The 22,082-nt window shown below is 25.8% G+C and overlaps 1 protein-coding gene and 1 pseudogene across 1 annotated transcript; both read right to left on the reverse strand.

Annotated features, from left to right (window-relative positions):
* Positions 1–5,353: 5,353 nt before the first annotated feature.
* Positions 5,354–15,657, reverse strand: LOC137635223 (uncharacterized). Its single transcript, XM_068367681.1, has 2 exons — positions 15,525–15,657; positions 5,354–5,595 (listed from the first exon to the last, which is right to left on the reverse strand). Exons 1-2 carry the CDS (start codon positions 15,655–15,657, stop codon positions 5,354–5,356), a joined length of 375 nt encoding a protein of 124 aa, XP_068223782.1.
* A 2,413-nt stretch (positions 15,658–18,070) lies between these two features.
* On the reverse strand, positions 18,071–18,724 carry LOC137635224 (thymidylate kinase pseudogene; annotated as a pseudogene).
* Positions 18,725–22,082: the final 3,358 nt, after the last annotated feature.

Here is a 22,082-nt window from a genome sequence, read left to right on the forward strand (position 1 = left end):
AAATGAAATTTAGTGAGATGATTAATGAAAACCAACAACATTTAAACGGCACAAGGAAAGACTTTGATAAAAAAAAGATTCTTAATTATATAGAGTTACTTTCAAATTCCCCCAATTCTATCGATAATAAAAAAGATAAGATATTATATTATTATGTCAAACGTCATTTTTGTTTGAAAAAATATGAAGGAAATTGGGTAATAATTGACCAAATAAAGAGAACGACGAAAGAATAATTCCGTATATATCTTTTGAAGAAATTTATGACACGATTGAGATAGCACACATAAATTCTTTACACGGAGGAATTAAGAAAACCTTTAAAGCTTGTAAAAACTATGCTGCAAATATTAAATATATCCACGTAAAAATATACATTTCTAATTTCTGTTCAACTTGTAAAAATATCAAAAAAAGAAAAGCAGAATAAAAAAACAAAAAACAAACATAAAACCAATTATTTCTTCAGAATTTGGGGTGAGGGGGCAAGTAGATGTGATAGATATCCAAAAACTTTTAAATGATAATAAGATAAAAGATACTAGCTGTAGATATGTTCTAAACTACCAAGATAATAAAACTAAATTTTGTGTACTAAAGAGTTTAAAAAAATGAAAAGGCTCAATTTATAATCGATGCATTGAGGAGTATATTTGGTATATTAGGGGCCCCCAAAATCCTACAAACGGACAATGGAGGCGAATTTGTAAATAAAACAGTTAATGAATATTTAGAAAGGGTGTGGCCCGAAGTTAAAAGAATAAAAGGCAGACCCTATCATCCCCAAAGTCAAGGATCAGTAGAAAGAGCCAACGGAGAAATTAAACGAGCCATAGAAAAATACATTTCTTGTAATGAAAATAATACGATGCACATTTCTAGTGCTTTAGATTATATTATGTTTAATAAGAATATTAGTTATAGTCGTACACTAAATGCCTCATCTTACTTTGCGTTGTTTGGTACACAACCGCCAGTAAACATTAATTTCCATAATATTTTTTGTCGGACAACGACAAAGATAATTGTTGTGATTAAATTAGTTACAAGAACATTTTATCTATTTATTTTATTTAATGCATTTTTATATTATTTACAATAAATTATTTGCTTATAATTCACATAAATATAACTAAAGACAAAGAAAATAGGTAATATAAAGGAAAACCGTAATTATATGAATAATATTTCATGCGCGCCACCAATATTATTTATACGTCATAATCTATATTTTTGTATGGTTAGTCATAATTACTGTTATTATTATAAAGATATTTTATGTATAGTATATAATAACTTATACCAGTTTTTATTTGTAATACTATTTAGGATGGAAGATCAATTCATGGACATCTTAGATGAAATAAGAAAAAAAAAATAATATACATAGTAATCGAGGGAAATATTGGTATCGGCAAATCTACTTTATTAGAAAGGTTTAAATCGCAACTAAAGAAGAAAAATGTGCGCTGGACGTTTTTACAAGAACCTACTGATGAATGGTCGAATGATACAGCAAACAAAAACAACCTAGAAAAATATTACAAAAATAAATCTGAATTTTCAGAAATATTTCAGACTGGATATAATTTTACATACATGAAAAATATAATTAATATCTTTTATGATATAATTCAAAATGAAAGGACCGAGATAGGACCACATGTAATCATTGGAGAAAGATCTATTTAAAGTGGTATTGAAGTTTTTAGTAAAATGCACGCCGATAAGAATCTATTAAGGAAAGATTTCTATGATTTATATAAAAATATTGCATCAAACATGTTATTGTTTAACCCAGATCTAATTATTTACTTACACGGACTAAATTTTGATGTAATATTGAATGAAAGAATAAAACGCAGAGCTCGTAAGGGCGAGGAAAATATTGATATAAATTATCTAAAAGAAATAGATAAATATTAAAATGAATTATTATTCCCAGGTAGCCCAAGTATATGTATTTCAAAAAAAAGGAATATATTATCACTAAATTTAGCTAATGATGATATGAACAAATTTGTAGTTCGGGTAATTAAACTTTTATCTGATGATTTAATGGAGGATAAATATCATAATAAAATGTTTGGGAAGAATAAATATTATACATAATAAAATGTTTGGGGCAATATAATTTTACATCCATTTATTTGTTTATTTAAGAATAAGCGTATGCTGGGGCGTTGAAAGAGATATTTTTTTTTCCACCAGATTCAACGCACAATTTTAAAACCTTTTTATATTTTTCGAGCATACATATTTTAAACTCTTTTTCTGGAATTTCCGATAATATCTTATCTATTATTTTTTTGGCTTTATTTTCATTTAAATTTTTTCTATCTTCTAGAGAGATTTCCTTTTTGATTATCGGGAAAAGCCAAAAATCGCAAGGAGCCAAATCAGAACTATAAGATGGATGTGGCACATTATATTTGAAATGGGTGTGTAAATATGATTTTATCAAATTATATGTATGAGAAGCAGCATTATCGTGATGAAGTCGCATTGTTTTACTTTTCCACAAATCTGGTCGATTGATTTCTATGGCCCCAATCAATTGCTGGAGAACTCCCAAATAGTATTCTTTTGTTAAAGTTTGATTCAGTGAAGCATATTCGTGGTAAAGGATGCCTTTGTAATAAAAAAATACAGTTAACATGAGGTTTTTGTATTTTTTTTTTCGGTTGCATCATAAATTTTTATCCATATTTCGTCTCTTGTAATAATTTCCTCGGTGAAAGATGGGGGTATACCTATATCTTAAAGTATTTGTCTTGCAATCGTTACACGGTTATGTCTCTTCTGAGGACAAATATATTGGTTTTGTGGCAAGAATGACGAAGATTGAGAAGTGTTTTTTTTTGTTTTTGTTTTATTGATAGATAAACTGTCTGTTTTTGTTGTATGAGTTGTACGGGGCCATTCTGTTTCTTCTTTATTTGTGTTTGATAATTGTAAATATGTGTACTCATTTGTTTTTTCTCTTTTTATTGATGGTAATTGTGAATGTACCACATCAAGAAAATAACGATAATTTTTTGTGTGGTTTATTTTCATGAAATGTATATAATCATAAAAAAAATGTAAGTTCTTTTATCATACTCCTCATTATTATATCGTCATTAAATTTTTTCCTTAATTTTTCTATTATTTGTGTTGCTGAATGTCCATGAGTATAATAATCACATAAAAAGGCTAAACATCTCTCACTTAAAACGCTCATAATGAAATGAAAATAAGGAAAGTTTTATATATAAAGCACTTATCGCGTGATATGAAACCAGAATGAAGAGCGAGAAATTTATCCCTCTCTCTCTCTTTCTCTCTCTCTCTCTCTCTCTCTCTCTCTCTCTCTCTCTCTCTCTCTCTCTCTCTCAATTAACTTTACATAAAATTATATAACTATACACAGAAAATGAGAAATAATTTAAGAATATGTGATTTAAATTTATTTTATAATACAATATATATTTACAAATGTAAAATTATTTTGGTTCAATGTTCTTTGTATATATATGTTATTGGTTAATCAATCACCATATTTTCCAATGACGTTGCCGTATGTAATAACCATCATTGTAAATACATATAATATATTTTGTAAATTTAAACAATCGTGTTATTTTATTTAACCATATAAAAACAAAATTTATTTAAATGTTTGTTATTACAAAATTTAGATATACCACGAGCCTGTTAAAAAAATTATAATAATAATACCATTAATGATTCATTACTTGATATAACAAAAATCTAGGTAAAATATTTCAGGTATAAAATATGAGATATAACTTTATTTTATAATACGATGTACATTTATAATTGTAATACCTTCCAGACTTTCGCGTTTACAACAAAGCCCATTTTTTTCAAAAGTATTAGATAAAATGGAATTAATTGTCTCCTCTTCATCAAATATTTTTTTTTTTTCGATATACTTCACCTTAATTTCAAGAGAGTAAGTATCTTTCGCCTTTATAATTTTTTTTATTGCAGGCACAGTGGATTTCAAACAACACGATATACACTGGCCAATGACATCATAATTTAATATATCACATAGATGATTGTTGTCTAATATAATGATATTCTTTATGTCATTTGAAAGCAATACAGAAATTTCAATGTTGCTTTCAGATATTACAATCATCAATTTATCAATTGGTTGTTTTTTTATAACATCAGTATTCATTTGTGTTATACAACTGTTGAATATTACAAACAACTTTAAAATATTTTTAAATTCCTGACTGATACAGTTTTTAACTTTATCATTGATAATAACAGATTTGAATTTTTTTAAAATGTCTGGAAATTTTCTGGCGATCGAATAACATTTTTGTTTTTTAAGTATATGTGTGTACTTGTTGCCACCAAACGATTTCATTTCATCGTCAAATCTTTTGTCGCGAACAATTTTATCGAGAAAAATTTCCCATGGTTCATATTTTTCTTGTCTGAAATATGACCTTAGGTAATTTAATTCATCATTATTATGGAAACTGTAAAATACAAATATTTTACAGTTTACATCTGACATATTACAAGCTGTTAAAAGATAACTCAACAGAAAGTTAATTATCTTATAAAAATGATGTGTGTGGTATTTTATGCTTAGGGATATGTTTTTATATCCTCTACTTAACAGCTTTTTCATTTCTGGTATAATTTTGTTGATACTTTGTTTAGAGTCATCAATTATAAAGATGGCATCACAAATTTTCCTAGGAAAATTTTTAGTTGTGATGCTTACCAAAAATTTATGTTCTCTATTCGCGTCTCTTATTTCTGAGGCAAGAACAATACCCTTCTTTTTATTTTTCTTTACATAATCTTCAAAATTGTTTATTTCAATATATAAATTGTATTCATGTCCGATAAAACACCTTTTTGAGGTGAAATTAAATATATCGAAAAAAAGGTGTTTCATTTTTAGAAACTTCTCATGCATATTTATTGTTTCTTCTTTTTCATCGTTATCCTGTGGGGTCGACGAGATTCCTAATATCGGCAGAAAATTATTATCTTCACCACTGTCTTCTTTATCATCATCATTGTCTTCATATTTTTCCTCCTTTTTGCTTGTTATAATTTTTCTCACTAAAATGGGGGCTATAGTTTTGTGATCTCCGTTTTTTTTTATTAAAAAATCGTCATCGTCTTTTTCTTCTTCTTCTTCTTCGTCGCCAATGTCCTCTATTCCTAATATCGACAGAAAATTATTATCTTTACCACCATCTTCTTTATCATCATCATTGTCTTCATATTTTTCCTCCTTTTTGCTTGTTATAATTTTTTCACTAAAATGGGGGCTATAGTTTTGTAATCTCCGTTTTTTTTTATTAAAAAATCGTCATCGTCTTTTTCTTTTTTCTTCTTCTTCTTCTTCTTCTTCTTCTTCTTCTTCGTCGCCGTCGTCATTGTCGATATCCGCCTTATCATTTGATTTCCTTTCTTCTTCTTCTTCTTCTTCTTCTTCATCGTCGTCGTCGTCAATGGCCTCCATTTCCAATAAACGCAGAAAATTATTATCTTTACCACCATCTTCTTTATCATCATCATTGTCTTCATATTTTTCCTCCTTTTCACTTGTTACTGTTTTTTTCACCAAAGTTGGGGGTATAGTTTTGTGGTCTCCATTTTTTCACAACCTAAAAAAATGTATTCATCATAATATAAAAGTGGGTCGTCAAATTCTTTTGCCGCAGTGGGTAGTGGAGAATAATAATTTTCCTCTAAAAATCGTCCAGGTGTAGAAAGATTTTACTTAATTTTTTTGAGGACGATGGGCCCCTTATCCACGGAGCTCTTTACGTTTATTCTCTTCATTATTAAATGAGCCCCGTTGCCTCACCCTTGTCCTTTTATTGTTCAATATATTGTGTGCTTCCCCAGCAAGTAGGTTACATTAACCTGTTTAATAAAAAAAAATATTTGGATATATATTTTTCCCACAAAAAAAAATATTTCTAATTTAATGTGTGTCAACCACCAATTGTGTATTTTAGTTAATCAAATTAGTAAAAAAAAAAAAGAAGCGCAAAAAATATTTTTTTTTCACCTAAAAAAACCGTGACAAAACTCAAATCCCCAAAAAACTACAATTTTATGAACTTTTGAGTATAATTCTATTAACTTTACTACAAAAGTTAATAAAATTCCTATATAGGATTTTATTAACTCTATGAAATAACAACATTTGTGTCACGCTTTTTCTTTCAAATTTTAAATATATATATATATATATATATATATATATATATATATATATATATATATATATATATATATATATATATATATATATATATATATATATATATATATATATATATATATATATATATATATATATATATATATATATATATAAATATATATATATATATATACATATTATATATGATAAGATTATTAAATATGCATATATTATTATTATTATTATTATTATTATTATTATTATTATTTTGAAAAATTCATAATTCGCGTTTATTTTGAAATTAAACCATAAACATTTTCATGTTGTTGATGGTAATTATAATGATAAGGCCACAATGAATATTTTTAAATTATTATTATTATTATTATTATTATTATTATTATTATTATTATTATTATTATTATTATTATTATTATTATTTTATTTTGTTTATTTATCCTCTCTTATTCGCTAATAAAATGATTTGTAAACCCAAACGTTCTAGTATTTGGTTTTTCGTGACTAGGGTAATCATACAATCTAGCAAGCATTAATTCGGGGTCATGATGACCTCTGGTAATAACTGTACTCGTTGCTGTTTTATTTATTCTTAATACATTTTCATATAAATAAAAAATCTCTTTAAAATAAGACTCGTTTTCCTCCAAAATACTTTTCCACGGACAAGTTGGAATTAAATAATACTTGAAAAATTCACTGGGTTCATTACTATTTTCTTTTGGTAAACTTCTAACGACAAAATATTTATCGCTATTATTTACATCGTCTGTATATACTTTTACATTATCCTCTATAATATATTTTTTATCTGGTCGACAAAAATAAATATCTAAAAATAAATAATCGCCCATTTTCAGGTCTGTAAATTGTTTAATTTTTAAATTGTCATGATTAATATTCCATGAATATCTGAATTTGGCGCTATTCTCATTTACAAGGCGATATTGTTGTTCTTCTTCTCGTGAATAAAGAGGAAAATATGCAGTTTTTGGCAACCAATCGACTAAATTTTCTACATGACTAGTAATTGGTTTATTTTTTTTCCTTTTCCAATACAATTACATAATCTGTTTCTTGGTTTTCTTCTAAGAAATCATTGTATGATCTGATTATACGCGAACATTCACAATTACCTTCTGGATTTAACACCAATGTAAAGAGTTTTTGTGTGTTTAAACCATAAACTGTATATATACTATCGATTGGTATTCTACGGTCGATTTTACAAACAGTAGTCATAATTTTAAAATAATAGAATATTATATATTTATCGCTTGGAATGTCATCACAAAGTAAAATTTCAATATCATTATACAAAAAATCATCAATTTTTTTTAATAAATTAACTTTAATGGGATTCTGTACGTCGCCCATCGTAACAATAACTGAAAACATAAGAAAATATATATGTATATATATATATAAACTTATATTATAAAATAATATATAGAAATTAGAACAAAATCAAATGAAATAGATATAAACTTTTTTATTGTTATATTATTTATATCTATCATTTTATATTTATGTTTACCTAATTTGATATATTTGATAATTATGTTTATATTCTTTTTGTATAAACACATTAAACATAAAAAACTCCCCCATACCAAGTAATAAGCCATTAATCGTATTATTGTTTTTTTCATAATCGATTCGTAGTATATTGAAATTTTTTAGTAATATAAACTTAACAATTGAGTAGAAAAATAATAGTTTTGATGGGTGGAAATTTATGTTTTACGCCCCCCCCAAAAAAATTTTAAATTTAGAAAAAGAGATTAGTTTGCATAATTATATGTGGATATATAATTGGGACGAAACTCCTACCAGGGAAAAAATATTTGCTGTAGATTATAATTCAAACAAACTTATAATAATTCCTTTACCACATCCTTATTTTACTAATAAATATAATCATATTGTAATTGTAACCAAAAATGTAGATATATTTTTTTCTCGTATAACTACACTGCGAGAAAGGCGAAAAATATTTTCAGACATCCAAATCAAATTGTATCCCAAAGAAAGGGCGGGACACATCTTGAATAAAGTCTTTTCTTATCTAGAAATATACTCCAAGAAAAATATTGGTACAGTCATAAAAAATTTATTGTCTTCAAATGAAATTATTATATAAGGTGTTTCAAAATGAACAAGAATATTATGGTATTGATGCTATAGGAAAATATAGAAATGTTATTCAGTGTTATTTTGATTGCATACGACATGACAGATTTAAAAGAAATACGACAAATACCTAAAACATATTTTCTTTTAGGGGGTTGTTCCGCATTATAAAGTAAAGGCGTGGTTCGGATGGTCCAGAGACCCAACTGAAATATTTGTCTGATAATATAAATATTCTAAAATATTTCTTTGGTTACAGAATAACTAATTTACAAATAAAAAGAAACACCAAAGAAGAAATAGTGTCTTGTGTTTTTTATACCACCACCCATGGTAATAAAAGAAAACGATTGAATAATAATAATAATAATTGTATATCTAAATCGACATTAAATCTAAGTGGCAATGCCAATGAAAAACATTTAATTAAACAAATTTTAAGTGTTTTGTGTTGTATTAAAGAGACTGGTTTGTTAATAACTGGATGGAATATAGATAAATGTGATTTTCAATATCTGTTAGATAGAAGTCTTTTTTATGGTTTAATCAAACGCGACAAGAATCAACACCTTCATCCTTCTTTAAATTCTTTCTCTTCTGAAATAATTATTCCTCTACCACCTTGGAAAATTAACATAGATGCTTTACGTTATAAGGAGATATTTTAAAACACAATTATAAAATTTCCTAGACATAATCCTCCCTCCTACGAATTGAAAATTATTTGTGAAGCTTTAGATATTAAATGTAATATCGCTAAAGATGGTGGGGGGCATAATTATAATTTTCTTTTTTAGAAAAAACAGAAATGATTTCATGAGTTTTGTCTTTATTCAGCATTGCAGATTTAAGTCCAAATCACGCTTACGGGCCCTTATTTTCAAAATTGCGAATTTTTTTCTATCCAAGCCATTGCTGCGCGCTTACTTGAAAATTTTTTCCAGTCAATTGTTATTGCTCCTATAAATAATAGTAATCATTATTATTATAAGATACCACCCAATGATAATAATCACGAGAATAATGTATTAGTTGGGGGTTTGGTATTACCACCAGAAAAGGGAATTCATTATTATATTGAAGGAAAGAGAAACATTGGAAGTTTTGATTTTGAATCAATTTATCCAAATATTATGTCAACTTTTGGGATAATTAAAGGATAAATATGTCGGGTTTCTGATGACGAATTTGAAAATAATAAGTTTTTTTCATAAAAACTTTAATATTTCGCCTTGGATGAAAACGAAACGCAATAAAGATTACTATTATTTATCACGAAAAGTATTCATGGAAAATAATGATAATTGTACTCCAATTCGGCTATTTTGTGAATATCTCATAAATAAACGACGGCAATATAGAAAGGGGTCGTCCCAGTCCCTTATCTTCAAATTGATGATAAATTCAATTTATGGTTTATATTCTCATAATACATTTCCATTATATTCTCCTATGGCTGCCAATATGATTACAAATTATGGAAGGTGGTTCCTGAACGAAGCCATTGATTATTTTACTAAAAATTTTTCCAATACAGTATGTTTGTATGGCAACACAGACAGTATCTTTTTATCGATCCCCCTTCATATAACATAACTAATATCAAAATATAATGCATTTCAAAAATACCCCAAGATTAAGTTAAAAGTTGAAAATGTTTTTAAGCGATTAGTTTTGATCAGAAAAAAATTATACATGGGAAAACTCGATGATAACAAATAAAAAATATCGGGCTTTCCTATCCGTATGCCCCAATTTTGTGTATGAGCTTATGATAAAATGTTTACATTTGATTCTTGATAACAATGAATCTTTTTATAAAAATTATATCGAGGAAGCTTTACAGAATTTTCTATCATTAGATCTGATCGACAATCATCAAAATTACTTACCAATAATTATGTCAAATAAAAGGAAAAAAAATATACATTGCTCCAAAAAAAGAATGATAGACTATTATTTGGCACCAACATTCAATCAACTTTTTTTACTTTTAAATTTGCCATCAATAAATGATTTATTCCTTTGTGGAATAGACAAAAAAATTCAAGATTATATGAAAAGCGTTATACATTTTTAGATTTTTCTAATCAGTGTAATAGTATGTTACTTGGTGGTATTGAGATTATTAATAGCAATATTCCTGATGACATTTTAAACTTTTGGAGAAATGTAAAGAAAAAGAAACATATTTTATTATATGCCACTTTGAGTAGTCAATGTGCAAATAAAAACAACGAGGAACCTTTCTTCTACATTACATTGGATGACACAATGCAATGTCCTAAAATCTATTTTCGCAACGAACTAGAAAATCTATTATTGCGTCTTTTTAATCATAATGAAATAAACGATATAAGTTTAATAATAGATTGTAAAAACTGTAATAATATTTTATCTGTGTCATGTTTTTTGAATAAATAACCATTAACTTGGATGGAAAGAAAAAGACACAGAACATGGAAAGTGGACAATCACAATGAAATCTTAATAACAATAAAAACCTAAAACGAATTTATTTTATTTTTTGGTTATTATATTTCATTATAACCAAAAAAAATTATTTTTTCTTTCATTAAATAAAAGGAATATATACAGTATACACATCAAATACATTTCATAAATTGAAATAATGTCTAATTTTTTATTAACTTAAAGATACACCATGTATCTAATTAATTTTTTTACCCTAGTAAAAAATATAATAGATTTAACATGGTAAAATTTACATTTATTGATAATATAACGGATCTTATAGGTAAATACAAATTTACAGATAGTGTAAATTTTAGAAATTATAATGTCAACATATCTAATAATATAAATAAGATGGATGATGTAAATTTCAACACATTAATTGAAGATTTTAATAATTATACTTTCAATACAACAAATGACACATCCAAATATATACCTAATGATATAAATAAATGGAAAAAATACGATGACTTTAATAAAACTTTAAGTGGAAATAATCCATCATTGCCTGGCGAAACAAATGCATTTATCTGTTCAACTTTACCATACAATACATATAAAAAACTATTAAAAGAGGTTGACGATTTAGCAGTAAGTTTTGGTTTTAGAAATGAAAAAGAATTAGCTAAATGTTTAGAAAAGGCCGCCGATTTTTGTAAAAGTGCCAGGGGAAAAAATATTGTTAATAATAATCCTATATGGATTAATCTATTTTTATCGCTTAAGAAAATGAAAAATAAAAGTAATATTGTTAAATTTGCTTTTGTTTCTGGAACAGTTACTGGAATGGTTATTCACTTGGCACGAATACAAGCCGAACATACGGGGTGTTTTAGATATAATTTGCAAGATAAAAAAATTAATAAAGTATAAAATTAATGGAAATTTTTGTATTGACAAAGGTCTTTCTATTAATGATTCAGTAATAACTAAGGACATAATAATTTTACCCGAAAATGAACATCCCTTATTTAATGTGAATAAATGGGATTGTAATTATGACGAATTTCTCTATTCTGATACTGTTATAGACAGAGAACGAATAGATGAAATACGCCAGTTAGGATTTGATGGTTTGTGTAATATAAAAAAATTTTAACATGCTAGCAGGAAGCACACCATTTGATAAAATTATTCCACACGAAAAATATAAAAATTAATGTTCGTTTGTGAGCGAGCAACATTTTTGCGGTCTTTAACAAAGGAAACATTAAATGTTGTTGATGATATTGTTGGTGGGGCCCCAGAATCTAATCTATTTGTTAGAATTTATGATAATCTGTTTAAATTGTTTTATTTTATTTTTTGTACTATCTTTTTATATATCATTTACAATAAATATGTAAAAAAAAAGAGCTGAAAATATTAGAGGCAGCCAAATAAGTAGTCGTTGATGAAAAACAGAAAAAAAATTATGATAATTAGGCCTTATTTTCAGCTTTAATAATAGGCTACAAATAATTTAATGTATTAGTGGATATATAAAATTATATGTGTAGCTTGTTTTAATATATAATTTACTACAACCAAATATACGACATATCCTTTATTATATTAGATTATTTGTACCACCAAAGCCAAAAATAAAAGCATATAATACTTATAACGTCTATTTTTTATTAACTTGAAAATATACCATTGAATAAAAGGAATATATACATACGTGTCAAATACATTTTTATAAATTGAAATAAATGTGGGTTTAAAACTAAAAGTAGATATATACTATATGTTTTAAATTTTTATTTTAATTTCATTTACAAAATGCCCCCCAATTATAATATTACCTGTTTGTAACGATAATTGATGAATTGACTAAACCCCCATTAATACAAAAATAAAATATGGATATTGTATTTGATAATGAATTTTTAGAACACCCGAATAAGTAACAAAATAACACGTTACACACAAACAATAATTTGGGGTGTAATATAATTTGTATTATTTTTCATACTAGTCAGTCATTCAGCCAGCCAGTCAACCAGCCAGTTAATTCCATCCAATTGCCGTGCCTTCTTTATTTGATCTTCCTAATTGGGTTGCTGTGAATTGGTACAAATTTAAACCTTCAAAGTTGTAGCAAATATGTTCTTTGTGTTGAACGAGCTATACACCAAAACTATTTTTAAGTGAAAGAGTAAACTTGCGTAATGAAAGACTTCGTGTTTGTTATTTGGAATTATTTTATTTTTTCATTTTCAGTTATTTTTTTTTTTGTATTTTGTTTATAATCATAAACTGTTACACTAAAATATATCATGAATAAAATAATGCTATAAGTTATCATATAAATCTTATGATTGCCATTTTCATATTTAATCATACTCTGAATTAATATTAAAGAAACCAACAACAGTGCTATAATATATTTAAATATTGATACATACTGCATTTTCTAATATTATAACGAAAAACATTTTTTTCATCAATTTAGTCGGTAGTATAACACACACACACATCATTATTATATGAATAATAAACTAAATTTATTAATCAACCCATAACATAATATTTTTCATAATTTGTTGGGTTGTAACAAAATGGATATAATTTAGGATATATGGATTAATATATTTTATAATAATTATGCAAAAAATATCAACCAATTTTTTTTTAAATATATGTATATATATGTGTCCTTTTATCTCTTGAAAATTAATTGATCAACTTCTTATATATATGTATATATATATATATATATATATATATATATATATATATATATATATATATATATATATATATATATATATATATATATATATATATATATATATATATATATATATATATATATATATATATGTTCCTAAATTAAGTATCGTGGGTTAATTCTATTTTTGGGGCGGATAGATAATTTTATATAATTTTTATCAAAATGAATAATAATCTTAACAGAATGTGTTCTTATATTTTGGTAGCTGCAAATGGTTTAAATGTAACTGGCCCTCTTAGGTTTTATAATAAGAGCGGGGGGCGTTTAGAACCCGAACATGGCGTGGATGATATCTTTACAACTAAAAAATATCATGATAATAATATAAATTTAAATATTACATCAACGATTGGTAGAGATTATTTTGATTCTTCTCCCGGTAAAATTAAAGAAGATTATATAGATGAGGAAACTGAAAATATGAATTTTACAGATTATGATACACTTTTTCGGGTTATTACTTCTTTCACTACAAAAACAGAATACTATAAAAATAATAATGGTAAAAATATAGATTTTATTGATTATATTGATAATACTTCTTCTACTGCCGAAACAAAATAAATGGGTGATATAATATCAAAAAATACTCACAATGGAAGGTCTTGTTATTTTTATACTATTTTTATTATTGATAGTTACCTCATTAATGCATTTTTTTTATCATAAAAGGGAAAACGAACAAAATACTGTTTTGAAAAGAACAAATCTAGTTAAAACAAACGAACATAATAACACTGATGATAATATGATTACTAATAAATAATTGAATAATATAAAAACGCCCCATTATTTTAGTTCCTAAATTCAAAATTTACTATTATTTAATTGAATAGCAATCATAATATTGTGGAAATTTGTAATTTTTAAATTTGGACTTGACTGGTTAGCAGGCAAACTAAAAATAACTAATTGGTATAAGCATAATAATATATTTAATTTGTTTTTATGCCCTCTTATATATGTAAGCAAAACGCGCAGATACATCTTATAGGTTTTGACAGACCGACCGACCAGTAAATTACTTGGGTCTTTGACAAAAGATTTCATATAAGAATAATGTATACTTTTATTATACTTCTGTGTGGTTATTATACACAATTTACAAATCATATCATATTAGTAAAATCAATGCCCATAAATTTAAACAACACTGAAATAACAACCGAGGATTATTATAATAATAACCGTAATTTTGGTGAATCTACGGATGTTCCACAATTTGAAGAATCTTTTCACTCTATCACCACTACAATAATAACCAGAAATGATGATATTACAGAATATAATTTTGACAATAGATGCTAGAAAAATGCATATGAAACAAATGATATACCATTTAAAGGCCCCGACACAAACTCTAGTTGTAAATATTCACACTCATTTGTAAATACTATATCTACGGAGTATAACTTTGACAATAGGTGCGAGAAAAGTAGATATAATACAACCGATATACCACTTAAAGACCCCGACACAAACTCTAGTTGTAAATATTCACACTCATTTGTAAATACTATATCTATGGAAGTATATAATGATAATATTACTGCGGCAAATAAAATAAATCAGAACAACTCACACTTACTGAAACTAATATCCTTGAATTTTATAATATTGTCATTCAGTTTTATAATTTTTTTCCATTAAAATATCAATCACCCTTTCGTTTATAAAAAATGATTGCAAAGGAAAAAAATCTTTCAGGGAGAATGGGTTAAAAAGGTCAACGACAATGAATCAAATAAATAATAACCTTTGTTAATTAAATACTAACATTTTTTATCAAGGGTTTAAACATCCCAGTGCTTTTAATTTTATTGAAGATATTAATAGTTTCATCGAGCTGGTTTTCTGACATATGGCGTGCATAATATCAAATAGATATCATAAGTATAATATATAACACCTTATTCATTACTTTCATTGAGATGTTCTTACATAGAAAGGAATTTGTTTTTGATAGCAAACTATTACTCTTTTCGCTGGTTGTGGATTTTTCTTTTTCTTTGATCAGGTTTTCTTGCATCCTTTCTTTTCCTTCTAGTTCTTCTTGTACATTTAGGTCATTAATAAAAGTTTCAATACTATGAGTATCTTTGTTTGTCATTTTTTATTTTTAGGCAATTTTTATACTTTTTTATCCAATATAAGGTATAATAAATATTTCTATATAGAATCTGTACGGATTATTACATTGTGCATATTTTGATTTAAATTGTGAGAATAAAAGCAACGTCCATTTGTGCTTGTTAATAAATCACAAGAAATCTTTTTGGGCGTAGAACAAAATTTTGCGTAATACTTGTTTAATATTGATGAAATATCTTTTGTTTTATTGTTTGTTCTGGTTTTTATATCCTGTACATGAATAAATGTGGTACATATTGTATTACAGCTAGAGCAGTTGTTCTCCAAATTAATTATTTAAAAAAAATGATGACAATGTATACAATAGTAAATATGTGGAGAGATAGTTTTAGTTTCCATTTTATATTGAATCATAAAATTATTACTATTCCTCGTTGTAAAGGCCGCTGTTGTGGTCAATTAATTAATTATTATTACGAACATTTATTATTATAATTAGGGGGCGTTTTGTAAATGAAATAATAATAAACATGTAATAAACATATATTATATATAATTGTTTATGTGTAATGTGTTATTTTGTTACTTATTCAAGTGTTCTGAAAATTCGTTATCAAATACAATATCCTTATTTTATTTTTGTATTGGTGGGGGTTTATTTAACTGATAATCTTGAAATGGCCAAATAAAATTATTAAATGATATAATTTCTATTAAAAGAATGAATGTAAGAATAATTGTACTTATATTATCAATTTTTCTACCAAAAATATTCGTTGCTAATAGCATTAAAATAATAACAAACAAAAATATTTTTAATATAGATAAATAAACCAATAACATTTTATCCATTTTTTTAATTTTCCTACCATTATAATAACTGATTAACTAATTAGACGATATAATTACATATAATAATGATATTCAATCGACTTTTTTTCTCGAGCATATTTTTTCTATCCTATTACCCAGGAAGAAAACCCAACAAAACACAAACAAACCATAATGATATCAAACCAAATTTATCAGCAATTAAGAAAATTAAAAAATGTATAAATATATAATAATCTTATTTTCTTTAAGTGTATTTGATAATTGTTTGTCTAATAAAATAGTAACCATCACTAGACATAATCCAAAATTCATTTATCACAAAATGTATTGAACTCGACTAATATTTTGAATAAATCAAAAGAAGATTGGCTTTTAGATTTCAAAATGGCAGTTACTCACGAAATGGAGGAACCAAATTATAATATATCAGAAAGAGAAATAGTTAAAACTAATGTATTATTATTGGCTCAACAAAAATCAATAATTCGACCACGGATTTTAATTTTATCTTATAAAGAAATTATAAAAAATTTTAAAACGGAATTCTATAATCTTAGTTTTAAGCAAAAACTAAATCCTATAATATTAAATAATGTTACTACGAATAATATTTCGTTAAATTTAGATAAATTGGTTGATATAAATTATGAAAAAAAAGACATTAATAATAAATGGTTAACTGACAGTAAAGTTCAATCTATTAACGTTTACTCATTAAATAATAATGAAAATTGTAGAAAAACATCTCAATATAATGATTTACAGGCTAAAATACAATTCAAATTATGTATCTATAAATCACGTAAATATATAAAGGAATACACTGTTAAGATATTTCTTGTTACAGACGTAAAACATTTTAATTATTTAGAATTGACACCTAATCTTTCTTGAAAATATATTATCTACAGTATATATAAGTCATCGGAGGTGTATTGAAAAATAATGTATTAAAAAAATAAGATTAAATAATAATAATGTCACTTTATGTGCTTTAACGCGCTGCATAGATTAAAATTATTTTAATTAATAATAAATATAGAGTATCAATTTATTTAAAAAATACAACTAATTATGCATATTGTTATAAATGTTTTTACAAAAATATCTGATACAAATGTGGCTGCAATTTATTATGTGTGTCATAGATATAAAAAAGAACCATGGTTTAACGCGCAATTACGATTGTGTCTTTCGCAGCTATATCTTATACAAAATATAAAACTATTTAAACAACCACTAATTATTTATTCATATAAAAATTATAAAAATGAAATAGATTATTTTTATGAAGGATATCATTATTTAATGTCTGAGATGGAAAAACATCACATCTTATATATAAATTATATTAGAAATAAAATATTAGTTATCTTAAATTTGGTTAGTATTTTCATTATGCTATTTTTATCATTATTAGCAATATGTAAACGGCCAGTAAAGAAAAAAAGTTTTATTCAAATGACAGAAATACACAAACCTTCATGTTTAACTTGAATATAAATATAAATATTTATCAGGTATTAAAAGAGAATTATTAATTGATCTATTCATTCCAGAAAATCTTTGTCTCGTCCCCAGTTGTACATTGTACCGTACTATAACCAAAGTTTACCTATACTTGTTCCATTTATGTTGTCAATGATATTCAAAACTTCAGCTACTAACTCTTTCTGTATTATCTCATTGGTCTTATTTGCGTTAATTACTTTCCAGGATTCATCTTGTAATAAATGATAATTCTCTTTAACTCTTTTCTGGAATTTGGCTTTTTCATACTGTTCTTCGCCATAACGACCGCGTCTTTGGGCTTCTTGTATACTCAGATCCATGAAGAATACTATATCTGGCCTTGGAAGACCCATATCACTTTGTTTACACCAACTCAAACTCATACCCTCTTTTGCTGCAGAAAATGCCACTCCAGAAAATGCATATCGATCCATTATTACTGAAGTACCACCAAGCAATGCTGATTCAATTTTTGCAAGCAATTCCCACCTGTTAGCCGAGAATAGAAGATATATACAGTGATCTTCGTGTTCATCGCCATGTGCCAAGTAGCCGTCAATAATCTTTGTGGTTCTATCTGGAAATGCAATATAAATTGCTGATAATCCAGCTGTATTCAAAGAATCGAACAACTTTTTTTAATGTGTTGTTTTCCCCGTTTTGTCACAACCTTCTAAAATTACGAACGCACTACGGCTAGGAATAATAACCTCGTTTATGTGTGTTTCTCTTCCGTTCATATTATTTATTTTGAGCTAATTTTTTAATCATTTACAGTATATATATATATATATATATATATATATATATATATATATATATATATATATATATATATATATATATATATATATATATATATATATATATATATATATATATATATATATATATATATATATATAAGAAAATAATAAAACTCTGGTTGTAGTAAATTATGTATTAAAACAAGCTACATAATTTATAAAAATGTATTTGACACGTATATATATTCCTTTTATTCAATTAAAGAAAAAAATTAAATATATGGTATATTTTCGGGTTAATAAAAAATTAGACGTTATAAGTATTATATGCTTTTATTTTTGACTTTAGTGGTACAAATAACCTAATATAATAAAGGATATGTCGTAAAATAATATACATCTAATGAGTTTTTTATCATAATCAACAATAAAAGGAACTATTCATTTTTTCAAATAGGGGTGATGACGAGTTGTTTTATATTTTTCTTTATTTTCTGGGTAATTTCTATAAAATTCTAATAAATTAAGAAATACTTGATAGTGAAAACCAAAATAAAAATTATATTTTTTGTCGTCGACTACAGGAACTGTTTTACCATTATCATCGCTGGGAAAATATATCCTATAGCTACAATAAACATTAAGTCCATTTTTTGGATAAACATTCCAGATTTTAACTTTGGGACCCTTTGAGTTTTGTAAACAATCTGAATTAATTGTCACATTTTCATATAATTTTTTATGATTTCTAAATAGATAATTTATTATAGTGGCTGCTTTAGAGTCAAATGTAATAATATTTATAGGAAATTTGCCCCCAAAACATGTGTGGATAAAATCAACTAAAAGGTCTTTACTGAGGGGGGCTCCATTCTGGCTAAAATTATGATGTAATAATTTACCATATTTATACACTAATACATTATGAATTACTATATATTTGTTAGTATTCTCGTCAGAAATTAATTCATTACTTGTAACAAAAAAATTGTGTGGGAGTGTTTCAACGCGTTTCCTTTTACCTTCTTCGTGAAATGTATAATCTAGAACCACAATTATATTATTATCGGGATATAACTCGCTCGATGTAGAATTTTGTACTTTTATATCAGAATTTAATCATTTTGAGCGGGGCATTATAGAATTTCTCAATAATATTATTTTACGGGTATATATTGATCAACGAAGAATAGCTGCCGGGTGGCTACTAGTTGGTGGTGGCCGATGTAGTTATATACAACCCGCCCAGCTAGCCAGATAAACTATATTTTGCTTCTATGGCAAACGTTTTCGAATTTATAACATCATTTTGTGTGTCTCACACATCGCATTGGTAGGTAATTTATCCACTTTCCAGTTGAAAAAATATACAAAATCAATATTATTAGGGCCGCAAAAATAACATTCATTATTTGCATATAAACATTCTTTGTATGTGAACAAGCTCTATAATCAAAGATTAATTTAATAAAAAGTAAAATTAGAGCAAAATAAATGAAAAACTTTATAATATACACTTTTATATAATCCTTATAAACATTTTTGATAAACTTGTCTTGTTTTATCATATTTTAGTAACTACTATATTTTTTTATAAGATTCAATTTTAATTTTTATTTTATTCTTTTTAAATTTTAAATGTTCCACACCAAAAATTAATAAATCATAAAAGAAAGAAAGAATATTCATTATGCTAGCAACTCCACAATATTCCCTAACAAATTTATCGCCCTCATTTAGACTATTGTTATCAATTTCTGCATATAAGAGGTAAAACCAGGTTTTTGTTTGTGTTGATGCGGGAGAATATTCACCAACTTCATTTAAATTTGTTGTCAGAATTCTAAATAATAATTTCGACAAAATTTTATATTTATATTCTTTATTTTTGTCGTTTTTCTTTGATCTTTTATTTAATGAAATTGCAGAAAAATCAAAAATTTTATTCCAGTTTGCAATAGGTATACTATCAGTAGAATTAATATCTATTGAAGTGTCTCCTGTTACAGTAAAATATTCATAATACAAATATGTATAAAAATACAGACGAAGCATTAGATACAAAGAGTTTGAGTCTTTAATACTCATTGTAGCCACATCAATGAAATCCTTAAATTTTGCCATCAAAATTTGTAATATTTAGTTGGTTTTAATATTTTTTTCATCTAAGATTATAGAATTATTCCAATCTTTGAAGAATTCTAAAACCTCATCAAAAATATCTAATACCATTTGACTTTTAAGTGGTGGTGTTGGTAAACCACATATCGTTTGTCCGGTTTTTCTGTGTTTTAAATTACAGCGTAAATAATATAACTAGTTTGAGGATTCTATGTATTCATTCTTACAATCTTCACTATCTTGTAAATGTGAAAATATTTTTCCAAAAATATTCTTATTTAATCTTATATCTTTCTGTTTGGTATTATTTTTTTTTTTGTGATTTTATCTATTACATCAGTACTAGTTTCATTTGTCCGTGTGTTTCTTTTATTATCGACATCCGAATCGTTTGCTTCAACATCTCCCCCACCACCTTTTTCGTTTTTTTGTGATTTTATCAATTACATCAGTACTAGTTTCATTTGTCCCCGTGTTTGTTTTATTGTTAATATTTGAATCTTTTAATTCAACGTCTCCCCGGTCTAAACCATCTATAATATATTCATTGGTAGAAACTTTAATTAAAATTTTGGGATTAAGAATAGTTCCAGTTTGAATAGAACCATTTACCATTGTATCTTAGTTGTTGTTGAATAATATATTTTTTTTTTGTGCACCACATTTTATATGCTAAACCCACGAAAGGGGGATTGTGTATTTTTAATTTATATTATTTCCAGAACAAAGAAATAAAACATATTTTAAACCCCCAAAAATTATAAAGAGTTAATATTCATTTTATAATGTCATTTAGGAAAAAAATGCCATTAGTATAAATTATCAATAAATGATAAATTGTACCATAAAATGCACATACAGAACACAATAAAAAAAAACAGATATCTTCATTAAGTTATCAGATATATAATAAATGATATAAAAAAACTTGTTCAGTTTTTTATATCAACATTACATACATCCTCGTGTTTTTTTTCTCTCTTAAATAAGTAACTTTAACTTGGTTTGGAATTTCCGGTTTGGGAATTATTTGGCATTTTATTTGTTATTGTTGTTGTTGTTAACAAAAATATATATCTGCTTGTCAGACAGACATAGAAATAATTTTTTTGTGGCATATTCAGTTAGAGAGTTGGTATGGAATTTGAATCACACACATAGTATAATCAGATTCATTAATATTATTGAAAACAACTTGGTATGCTAGGCGGGGTCTCCACCAAATCCAGTT

The sequence above is a fragment of the Palaemon carinicauda genome, unplaced genomic scaffold (genome assembly GCF_036898095.1).
Source record: "Palaemon carinicauda isolate YSFRI2023 unplaced genomic scaffold, ASM3689809v2 scaffold104, whole genome shotgun sequence".
In the NCBI taxonomy this organism is placed as follows: domain Eukaryota; kingdom Metazoa; phylum Arthropoda; class Malacostraca; order Decapoda; family Palaemonidae; genus Palaemon; species Palaemon carinicauda.

What these genes read in the sequence shown, in the direction of transcription:
- LOC137635223 (XM_068367681.1), bottom strand. Translation starts at nt 15,657, where the DNA reads ATGACAAACAAAGATACTCATAGTATTGAAACTTTTATTAATGACCTA. An exon ending in ATCCACAACCAGCGAAAAGA is followed by an intron (nt 5,596 to 15,524) that starts GTAATAGTTTGC and finishes TGAAAAAAACAG; the next exon opens with TAACAAGTGAAAAGGAGGAA.